This window comes from Pogonomyrmex barbatus, unplaced genomic scaffold (assembly GCF_055798465.1).
Source record: "Pogonomyrmex barbatus isolate J1 unplaced genomic scaffold, ASM5579846v1 scaffold18, whole genome shotgun sequence".
Lineage (NCBI taxonomy): Eukaryota > Metazoa > Arthropoda > Insecta > Hymenoptera > Formicidae > Pogonomyrmex > Pogonomyrmex barbatus.
The window spans coordinates 3,545,911-3,557,959 of NW_028297114.1; the positions used below are offsets into that span (position 1 = coordinate 3,545,911).

Genomic DNA, 12,049 nt, shown 5'->3' on the forward strand with positions numbered 1-12,049 from the left:
CCATTTAATTGCTCCTTCGAACGATTCTTGAATTTACAATTGTATTAATTCAATTAAATACAATTAACAATAACACAAAGAATTTTTCTGTAAAACTATTCGACGAGATATTCTGTCTTTTTCTAACCAAGTGACTAGCAGTTAGATTTGATATTATCATAAAGATACGATTCGTGGGAAAATATTTTATCTAGATATATTAATGTGCGTAACATAAAAATGCTTTAGAAAAATCTCCATCGCCATTTTAACATTCGACGTGTTTAATGATTCCGGTATAAATGGTGAAAGGTTGACGAAGAGCAGAAATCCTAGGAAGGGACGAAGATAGCTAAACTCTATTCATAGAACAATAGATAGTTCTGAGGTGCCAGACGATGAAGTCACGACATGTTCGTCTACATGGCGGCGAGTACTTTGATTATGCCAAATAGCAAATGCATGCTATTTTAACGAGTTTCACGAGATTGTAACATTGAGTTTTACATACAGGTGGTGTCCCGCGCATGACGACCTCGCGGTTGACACACAGCCTTGATGAAAGACTTGATCAAACATGGTCTTTCTCTCGAGGCGCCTCGTGACAGCGACATCCATATTAAGCATCGAGGCCTATATAATGCATGAGATTGGCATCGTTTTAAAAGTGTTCGCTGATACACGCCTGCTGTGTGTGTGTGTGCGATGAAATTTGCATGAGATCCCATCTGATGTACGGAATGAGACTTCCAATAAAACCGTAATGACCAAAAATGATAAAAAAAATGCTTTTTTTAATTAATCCGGTGCAACATGCCAATAGCACTTATAATTCCGCTTATACACGCGGGATAACGTACGCGATTGGAAATTCTATGATTTTTTATGAGTATCGGTTTAATCGAACGTAATTTTATAGAAAGCTTTCAATATACGAAATGCAATCACGCGACGCAACGAGATCCCCCGAAATTACATGCTCGCGTTAAAGACCTGGAATTATACATAATCCAGACGGTTAATATCGCGGAATGAGAGATGGCGTACGCGAGTTCAATCAAAACTGCTTTCTCTCTTAGCCCGGAGGTTTGGCATTAGTGACCTGGAGCGCGGCGCGCAATCTAGAGATTGATTGCCTTATCGATAATTAGCCTAGCACGACAAGCGTGCCGGACCTTTTGTTTCGCTTTCTGACCCCTTACACCGCCTTACGCCGCCTCGCCACGCCGTTACTTTCGAAACGCGCGTAAGGAATGCACAAAGAGATCTCAAGATCGATCGGGCGAGACTTTCGCGCATGATGCCTTTTTGTCGTAATATGATTTATGCAGGTGCATAATAAACGGCCATAAAACACCGCGAAAGCTAAATTACGCGGCGATTTATTGATTCGCCCAGTAACCTTTGCTTATCGATACTATGTTCCCGATCTTTCTATCGATCTCCCAGATTCGGTTTCTACACATCAACCGAGATGGCCATGAAAATATAGGGCGCATATGTCTCACATTTTGTGCTCGACACGACTGACACAATTCGCGTGTATTTATAGACTGAGAATTAGACATTTATGAACAAATGTGACTTACAAGTGCGAAAAATAATGACAAGTGAGACGAGTGCGAGTACGACTTTCGATTTCAAAACTGAAAATAAAATCTGTACTCATAAATAAAAACAAATGCATGTATTTTATACGTCAATTTCATTCTGCAATCTTCTGGTTATGGATTTTCTCCTCAGTCTATAAAATCAAGGATCAACTGTATCAAGACGAGAAGAATCACGCTTAACTAATTACTTTTTATCTCTTCTAATGTCATAATCCTAGCTGCCGTACAAACGAGAAAAAAAAACTGCTATGGTGCTGGGATGCTAACCATAATACTACTGCAACCGATCCCCCGTAAGTAACATCTCCAGATTGCAAATGGAATGCGCTGAAAACCGCTGATATACGCCGCTCGTAAACGTTGCAAACCCTCGATGAAACGGCAATGAGTCGCAAGCTGCAGCTCCGCGCAGATGGCAAACGATTCACAAAGGCGGAGATACTTTTCGGCTTAGTATATTTCATCGGATTCGGGAGAGCCGACGCATTTTTTGCAACCCCAATCGCGACGTATCTCGCTGCGCGGACTCGCACAACAATGTCCCTTATTCTTACCTTTTTTTTTTTTTATTTAGAATCGTCTAATTCGTATTTCATCGGATTCGGATGGATTCGAAGATACATTTACATTCGTCGCGCATTGCCAAGGTGGTGCGCGGAGGAGCAAAAGGAAAACGAGAAGAGGAGGAAAAAGACGGACGACGACACGCATGTGCGCTAAGGGCTGCCTGAAGACTTTAAGAGGCAGCACAAAAGGGAGAAGGCCAAAAAAAAAAGGAAAGAAGCATCGACGTGCGTACGGGGCATAACTCGCGAATAATGCGATGTTTTATATGGACGTACGTGAGCCAGCTGTAAGCAAATGCATTTTGCAGCGGCGGGCTTAAGCCGTGTACCGCTCGCGTGTACAGGTCGACGCTCACAAGGCGACGACTGTGTCGTCGTAGGAACATGCTCATTAAAGCTGTGCATAGAAACGCAAATGCGAACAATTAAATTGTTCCATCGTGCGAACGAAATGCCTCAAACCGCCTTTGCCGCGGCCATAAAAAATATATTAATATAACAAATTATTTTAATAAAGTCGTGACAAATCGTTATCCAAAATAAATTCATTCGTATACTTTTTGCGAATGCAATAAATCTTTACTTACAAAAAATAACGAGAATGCTAAAATATGATAATAAATACAGCTCAATTAAAAATCGCCAGTTCTGTCGAAGCAAATATATATATATAAGAACATTGCCATTGCTTTTTTTTATTCAAATGTACGATATTTCATTAATCGATCTCAATCTTGGTAGACGCAGCTCCAAAATAGAATCGTTAAAAACGCGATGCAAACAATTTCGAAACGGTCGGTGATTAACGAGACGATTTATTACGAGACTCGTTCGTCGAGCCGCGAGATGTGATACGTGGCGCGCCTTAACGCGCCGGCCGGTCCTTTGACCGCGGAACGTACACGTGTCGGGAATGCCGCGCAAGTAATGCGAGCAACGAACTACTTGCCTTTTCAGGGGGACCGAAAAAACAGTGAAAGGGAACGGTTACGCGGTGCGCCTACAATGTAAATCCGCGCAGCTCGGGAATGCTCCGCGCGGAATTCCGCGCGTGTGCGCGCGTCCGACCTCGATTTTTCTCGCACTTCCTGTGAGCGGTTCATTAGAATAATTCCGCGCCAATTTTCCCGTCCATATCCCGTCTTATCCCCGCATCTCTTTCCCCTCGCTGTTGGGAAAGTATCCTGCAAATTCCCCGGCGCAGCGTCCTCGATTCACGACGAACCGCGGTCTCGTTTGGCAAATCGAGGCGAGCGCGTTAATTGGACAATTAAAGAAATGTACGACACGTAAGTCGTACGTGTGTGCGATGTGCTGGAATTAGGATCAATCGTTCCTAATTAAATTATCACGCACGCGAAGTGAAATTGTCGTCAGGAATGACACTCGACTAGTTCCATGCGTTCCATTGAGTTTTTATCAGCATTATTCTATTAATACATGTTATTTTTTTTATATATATCATATTGCGTTTTATTATTTGTACATCAAGTGTTTCGTTATATAAAACGACTAGAAGCTTTATACACGTTTAGAATTGCATTTAATATAAATACAATACTTATAAATATTTATTATATATAATAAACATTTTAATATTGATTGTTTTAACATCAAATAATCGTGGCAATTTTTAACATCGGTCATGTCATAAAATCTATTATAAAATATTTCTTGAATGACGGTGTTATAAAGTGTTATGTTATCTCGTTACAAACACGGTTGTATTTATCTGCGAAAAATCAGAATCGTTCTATTCTTGTAAATAACAATTCTTGTGAATTTTACGATAAACGGGGTATTCGACGTCAGCATTACTTATAACTACGCGATAAGAAAGTAGGTATGACATACGATATGCTTTGCTTTCAATGAGAGAGTAAACGTAGATACGAAAGGCGTGAGTTCTCTGTCTTTGCTCCGCGATAAGAGAGTTTATCTTTCAAATTAACGCCAAATGTGACAACGAGCAGGTGTCATAGGTGTGTCGCAACGAAAGACATAAATTATGCAACAACGTGCCGTCACACTGTGAACATATATTTATCGGTATAATGAAACGCACAAAGGAAACGGAAGGAAAAAATGTTCGTGTGAAAATAAGGAGCGCAGTATTTCTTATCCGACGATGACAATACGTCGTCATCGAGTAATGAGTCGTGTCGCGGAAGCAAATTAACAATGTAATTATTACGCCACAAAGAAATGCGAAATTCTGCGTTGAAAGTTAATGTGAAACACATGTAAAACGCTACCGTGACACTAATATAGTGTCAAATTGGCTGACTATGCAGAATGGACGCAATTAAAAATGCTTCTGCCTGGTAAACTACCTCGCGTAATCGATTACGTACTACCGGATTGAATAAATTATTCGAGATCACGATCGACGATTCACCTATAAAAAAAAAAAAATAACATCGCTATCGACGCAATTAAATGGGCAATTCGTGAATTAGCTACCGGTGATATCGCGTTATGTTATCTTGCTCCCGTTTCGATTATCGATACGGATGTTATCAATCAACAACGTATTTGCTACCAGAGAAAATCCGTCGTTAATTTATTTTTGCGTTCTCGCGATAATGGAATATATTGAATGCGAGACATGTTTTTGCGTTTTATTTATTCATGCTACGAATTATTTTGTAAATTATTGTGCAAACTCTTCACGTAGCTAATGAAGAGTGACTGCGAAAAATGAAGGCTACGATCAAAACGTGACTGACAAAGTCGACTTTCTTACAGGTGCCACAATGTAGAAATTTGTTTATCCCTGCAGGAATATTATTACGCAACAGAAAGGCCTGGCCGCGTTATCGTCAGAGTCGTTGCACCTTATCGTTTTACGGTGTCATTACAACAGCGCAAACACGTGGTGAATGTGTAACAGGACGTTTTACTGCAGCGCACACGCGTCGCGTTGCAATGCCGTGCTTGCTTTATGATGTTTTGAACGATTTTCATTGTTTTCCGTATCTTTACGTCGCGCTTTTACAAAGCGCACTATGACGCAAACGTCAGAGTTTCACATACAAATATCAATAAATCGTGATTTACGCTTTGATACATTGTATATTCTGATATTTAGTAGATGCCATGGACATAAACTAAGTTTAGTGGATGCTATGGACATAAACTAACATACTTTATGTAAGAAAATTAATGGTAAAATAAAATAGAATTATAATTTTAAAATAATATCATTAGCGTAATCTTTTAATTTTCGATAAAATTATTTTTTGAATGAAACAGAGTAAATTATGCGATATAAAATTTGTGATATCTGTTTGAAAGAAATCTCGTGCTTCAAATTAAGGTTTTCTTAAGTTGTAATAATTAATAAAATTTAGGAATTTAAAGTGATCCTTAATAGAGTTACAGAATATTTCATCATTAGGCTGTTTGAAGTTTATCTAAAAATTCAATCGAGAAAGGAATTCGCACCAGGAAATAATTATTATAAAATTTATGTATATTATTAGAAAATATTGATCTATGATACTATCTGAATTGCTGGAAGATTACTGATCTAAAGAAAGGCTTTCAACTTCAGAGGGAAATCGAGAGGAGAACAGAATAAATGTAATTTCTAGCGGTGCGAATAGTTACGCATATTCAAGAGTATTTCTTTAACCGCAATACTTTGCAACGGAGATCCATCGATCCTCTTCGATCTCACGATCCGTGAGAGATTCCTACCATTCGACTTCTCTCGATGCCTCAAGGTATTACCAGAGAGAAAATAGAGGCGTCGCTTTATTATATCGCTAAATAAAAGTTGTACCACGACGTCATTGCTTGTCGTAAAATTTGAAATGTGCGAAATATCGAATGACGGATAAATTCCCTTTCGGTCGTATCTTTTCGTCTGTGACCATGACCCGAAAAGCAAATTTGTCGTTGACGATCATGACAAATCTGTTAAAATTCTACAAAGTATTATTTGACTGATAATGAATAAATAGCATAAACTTAATATAATGTGTAAGTCACCAAAAAATTTACATTGAGTATAGCAATTCTACTTCAATTGTATTTTATTTTCTTAAAAATCTTATATATTAATTGTTTAGTCCAGCATTTTATTTATTCATTCATATATATAATTAATTATATACAAGATTATATACATTTAATACAAGAAATATAATTCGCAATATTAAAAAGATTGCAATCAATTACAGAAATGAATAAATAAAATGTATTTAATTATTTACAAGTATAATAAATTTTATTTTTTAACTTTCATTAAAAAAAAAATATATATATATATATATGTTATATCGTGTCTTATTATTTTCAAGATCTCTTTAAATAATAATTTCTCATCTTTTCATTTATTAATTTAAAATTATCTGAAATAATATGGTATATGGTTATGTTGGATTACTTTGAAATACTTTGAAAAAAAAATGGGAATAATTTAGATTTATGCAAATACCACAACTATAAATTTAATATTATAATATAAATATAATAACAAAGTAATAATAAATCTAAACCATTGAGACGCAATAAATCGCGATTATGCATATTCGCCATTCGGCGCGAACGTTTTTACGTTCGCGCCGGGAAAAAAAATCAGATAGGAATGCTGTAAAATATTAAGTAATAATCTCTCAAGAATCCGAGTCTCCCTCGAGTACCATCTCGAGCGATAAAATATCGTCAGTCGTGACACGATATCAATATTAAAGCGGCTGGTAAATTGTTGAACGTAGCTGTGAGATTTATCACCGTAGAGGGGGCGAGGCAGAAAGAGAGAAAATCTCGGGGACACGCCGTGTATATGAATTAACAAGGTTCACTTAATTAAGGAGTCGGTACCACGCATTAACGGCTGTTACGCACCGCTTCGTTGGTCGAACCTCAAAGGCCTTAAAGGCCTTTTTAAAGCGGCTTCTAATTATTCACTTTCTCCGCGGCACAACGACTGGAATTTACGGGCTTGCGTCGCGGTCCATGTAATTTCCCGATGATACCTTTAACTACGGGAACGACAATAATTCGTTAATCGAGGATCACAGGTAATCGAGATAATCGGAAAGGAGTCGTTCACCGAGTGTAACTTCTTCCTTTTACGACAAGCGCGTTTTACACGGAGACTCGAAGTAATACTAATAGTGGTAGACAGCGTTTATTGCTACCTCAAAGCCCTCTAAGGACCAAAGAAAATATACGTTATAAATCTCATGATTTGTATTGTAGAAAGTAAATGTCGACAGTAAACGACAGCTAGCAGCGTAGATAAATAAGTAATTTTGATAAACATAATAATATTTCTTTTAAATTATTAAGTAATAAACGTTGCTATGTAATTAAATTAATACGACGTTATATGAATAAAACTGTTTCGTTGCGGATTTTTTAATTTTAATAATATAAATTTTTGTATGCGTCATACCGTTTTCCTTTGATACTAAAGGTTTGAAATTATGATATAGCTTTATGGCTGTTAAATTTAAAATTAACATAAATGTATGGAATATACGTAAATACATGGTGAATATTTGTAATAAAAATAGTTAAAGCGTAATATTATATTATAATATTCATGTTCATTTTTAAATGGAGAAAATCATTTCCTGCAAAAAACGATTAAAAACTTTTGAGAATGTTAAATCAAACTTGCAAATAATAATCAAATAAAACTTGAGTTTCAAAAAAAACGCATAAAATAACTTTTATTTTCCATCGAATTGCTATCAAATCTCATGTGCGGCGGTGCTCCGTAAAAGCGATTCTGTTTACGACAGATTAAAAAACCTTAGCAAAAATTGAAGCCGTCGACCTGTCATTGAACATCACACAAGAGATTATCGCAGGCGAGACCAAGATCGAGGCCAAAGACAGTCACCATGAGATCACTTTCTATTTGTAAGCAGTGTAAGACGAACGAGCTCGATACATGTCGGCAATTATCGATCGCATAAATCTCGGCTATCAGAAATACCTGCCTACATAAACTTCGAACTACGAAATTATTCTTTCTCTTCTCAGTTTCTTAATCTTCCCGAATAATTTAATTCGCAGATGTATACTTTTGATGATAATTACGGACGATAATCTAAAGTGCTACACGAGACTGCGAGTAATACGGTGACAGATAAACGCGATTTCGCAATAACTAAAGGTTATTGTTGATCCGCGATAGTAACGATTTAACAACATCTTGCTTGACATTTCCTTCATAATTCAAGAATCGCGGGACGACTATTTTTTCTTAATTAACAAGCAGTCGCTCCTATACGTACTGTAATAAGAACCTCGGTTGTTTCCAAAAGTTTCCGTGTATTCGCGACGTAACGACATCTCTATTACGAATTGTTATTATGATTTTTAGCAAATTATCAATTTCCCTTCCTGACAATTGCGCCTTTTCGATTAACGGTACCGTCCCCGGATTCCCGACACGTCAATCAAATAGCACATGTCGCGGCGCTTTGACAGAGAAAATTACAACAGCCGTCGTTCCCATTAGACACAAGCATAAATCATACGACCGACAGCTTGGCGAACCGACATCCGCATTTCTGCATTTTCTCAGCGAATCGCCGCAATCGGCCTCTAAAACCTCGATAAGCTCGTATCGAAAAACGCGATTCCTTCCAGCTTTCAGCAGCCGACGCATCGGCATAAAAAAAAAGAACGGACAAGAAACGTATCCGTACAAAGTGTTAACGAGCGTATATTTCATATCGGAGAAAGTTTAGAAAGGAACAACATTCGTGCGCGCCGTCAAAATGTAAAATAAAGCCGGAACGACTTCGTTTACGTGTTCCTCTAAGTCACGTTTTCGCGAAGCGAACCGCGCGCGAATCGCCTCGCACGAGACCGTGGAAAAACGTATCGCCGGTCTTTTGAGCGGCGCGGAGGATACGAGAAATGGCGCCCGCTTATCTTCACTTATCCTCACTTTCTCGATAATGAGCAAATTGCGCGGCGGACCGATCCACATTTCACGGCATGATTTCCTGCGATAGGCTCGATCATCTGATAACGCGTCACGTCCCAAGCATCGGAACGGAAGTGATCGATGAGCCGATGCACGGTGCGCACTTCCGATCAGCGATTAAGAATATCTTTCCTCTGTCTGTGCGACGTAATTCAATTGACGTCAACGACGTCCGATCGGAAAGGATATGTCAGATATTCCTGGTGGAAGCGATAAAGACGAAACATACCTTTGTCCGGTTCAGCGGATTTGAAAAGTCCCATCCAGGCGCGACAAATAGATATCCACATTTGGAAATCTTCCTTGTGGCCTGAAAGAAAAAAAATGGTTCATGTTAGATAAGAGTCGATTTCCTCTTGATAAAAGTAACATGTATAATTATACCCACAACTATAAATGAAAATGTTACAACAGAGAGATTAAGATTTAAAATAAATAAAAGTTCCATAAATTTTAAAAATTAATTACATTATGAGACTGAATTAATCCAAGACATGATTATCAAAATCTAAAAATTATCAAATTGTAGAAAAAAATAAGACATGTATAATTAAATTTTTCAAAAAAGAGAATAATTTCGCAAGTTGATAAAAAATTAATAGTACAACTGTCTATATTCTATATAATAATTTTGGTAGAGAAAAGTAATTCTATCTTAATATTAGAAGCTGAGAAAAAATGGAGTAAAAGAAATGAATCCGACATGCCGGTGCGTTATTATAACACGACCTCGATTTCACGAGGTAGAGACCGATTTGTCGGCGCTGTAAAGGTCCCTTTTTCTATCGCAGGAAACACGGGTCAAAGATCGAGAATAAGAAATAGCCGTCGCAGCCGCATCGTGTCTACAAAATGAGCTTCCATCGGAAGGGAACCGGGAGCTAATCAAACTTTCAAGCGATGCGTTTTATCCGACGGATCTTTCTCCGAGTCTGTTATTATTCTTCAAAAGAGGGTTTCGAATACTTATAGAAATAGGATGAAAGACAGTTAGGGAGAAGGGAGACAGCGATCGTGCACGTAGAAACGAATCACGCAAATAGAAATCTAACTCCAAGGAATCTTAAAGTATCGGGCATTCATCAAATGTATCAAACGAATACGATTTTAACATTCGAGCATAATGTAACACGAATCTGGCATGATTTATAACTCTCAAAATAAGTTAATTCTGATGAAAGTAGAAGTCTAGCGTTTTACCAACTTTTAATAGGTCAAGCATTTTTACCAGTCAGCAACTAAACACCATCATTTTCTGTCTCAACACATCCGTTCTCTCGTTTTTATTCATCGATGTGTAATAGCACGTCGCTAAATCTCTCGTATATTTCTCTAGTGTTTTTTTTTCTCATTCAATCGAAACAAATGTAAATATATACGCAAATATACGACACATCGATAGTGTCATTAAGGGAGATTTATTTAAATAAAAGCTCAAAATAAATTAAATTTTTCAAAGCGTGATACTAATATTATTACGATAGAGATGAAAATTAAACTTTTAAATTGCCAAAAAAACTCACAATCATCTTAGTCAAAGATTTGTCGAGTCTTTAAATTATACAGTGCTTTACATGTTTCATTGCTTGGTAACATTTTTAGAATCTTCAAGAATTTGAAAATAAGGCCGAAGATTATTCCGCAATTACTATATATCCGCAATTACTATATATATTTATGTAACGTAGGCAATCAAATTCACATTTGATGAGATTAACTCAATAAAGTATGATGTATAATCGAATTAATCATACGAAGTTACAACTGGAGTATAACGCCGACTTAAATAAATGTACGTCTTCGGCAATTTGAGACTTTGAACGATCACAGAGCGCCGCGGCAATCAGAAACTCAAGCGCTTATCCGCGGCAATCAACGCGCAATAATTTGGCACTCGTTATATCCCCGTGGTAGATAATGCCACGTAAATAATGGCTATCGCATCGCGTTTACACGATGGCGCGGCGTGGCCAAACTGGCAAAAAGGCCGCTCTCGCCAAGAAGTAATACGTCGTCCGTTCTCGTACATACGGCCGATCTTCCATTGCGTGGCAACCTCGAAACGAGGCGATCATCTATCTCTCTTTCTCTTTCTCTCTTTCTCTCCTCTGACCGGAGCAAGAACAAGAATTCACTCGGCTTTATGGAGAAATAAAGGCAGGCTGCGCGAGCAAGGCGTTCCGCGCCTCTTTCCTTCGGGAAAATTACGACGCTTCCTTGTACGAGCTAAACGAAAGAACATCCGACAAAAACGCTCGATGCCTAAACACATGCCGAAGTCAGAGAACGAGCAAGCCGGAATTTTATTTTACTTTATTGTGCGTGAAATAAACAGGCGCGGCACAATTGCAGGAAGATAATTTCGTTAAGACGAAAATATGCGATAAGATCAGTGTGTATAAAAAATTCGGTATTATAAAGTTCAATTGCGTTAATAAAAATTAATAACTAAAACCTTCGGTATAAAAATGAGATATGTATAAATAAGATGTTAAAAAAACTATCGTGATATCTCTTTTTATGATAAGTTATTTGATATTTAAAATAAGATGCTGAACCGAAACCGAATAACAATTTATTTCTCATTTAATTCAATTTTCAGTTAAATGTTTCAACAAATTCAACAAATGAATTTATTAATTTGATAATTATTAAAATACGTATTTAATAGAAAATTAACACTAATACATAATCTAATTCCTGAATATTTTTAGAAAGAAAAAAATCAATTAAAAATTAATAAATTAAAGAATTCATAAATGAAAGATATATTTATGGCATTTAATTATTTCTAAATATAATCATAAGTCATTTCAAATACAAAATCATTTTTTATGTTCATCTTAAATATGAAAACGTGACATCTGAAACAGGTTTCTCTCATAAGGTATAAATAAATCTCATTCATAGAAATCAAATTCTTCATTTAAATG

The 12,049-nt window shown here is 37.0% G+C and overlaps 1 protein-coding gene across 3 annotated transcripts in view; it reads right to left on the reverse strand.

The window, feature by feature from the left end:
- osp (myosin phosphatase Rho interacting protein outspread) overlaps positions 1-12,049 on the reverse strand; it is a 171,847-nt gene that overhangs the window by 112,538 nt on the left and 47,260 nt on the right. For all 3 annotated transcript variants that reach the window (XM_011645984.3, XM_089074922.1, XM_089074921.1), the window contains exon 2: positions 9,346-9,426. In XM_011645984.3, the coding sequence (XP_011644286.2) occupies positions 9,346-9,426 (81 nt within the window). The remainder of the gene's footprint in view (positions 1-9,345; positions 9,427-12,049) is intronic.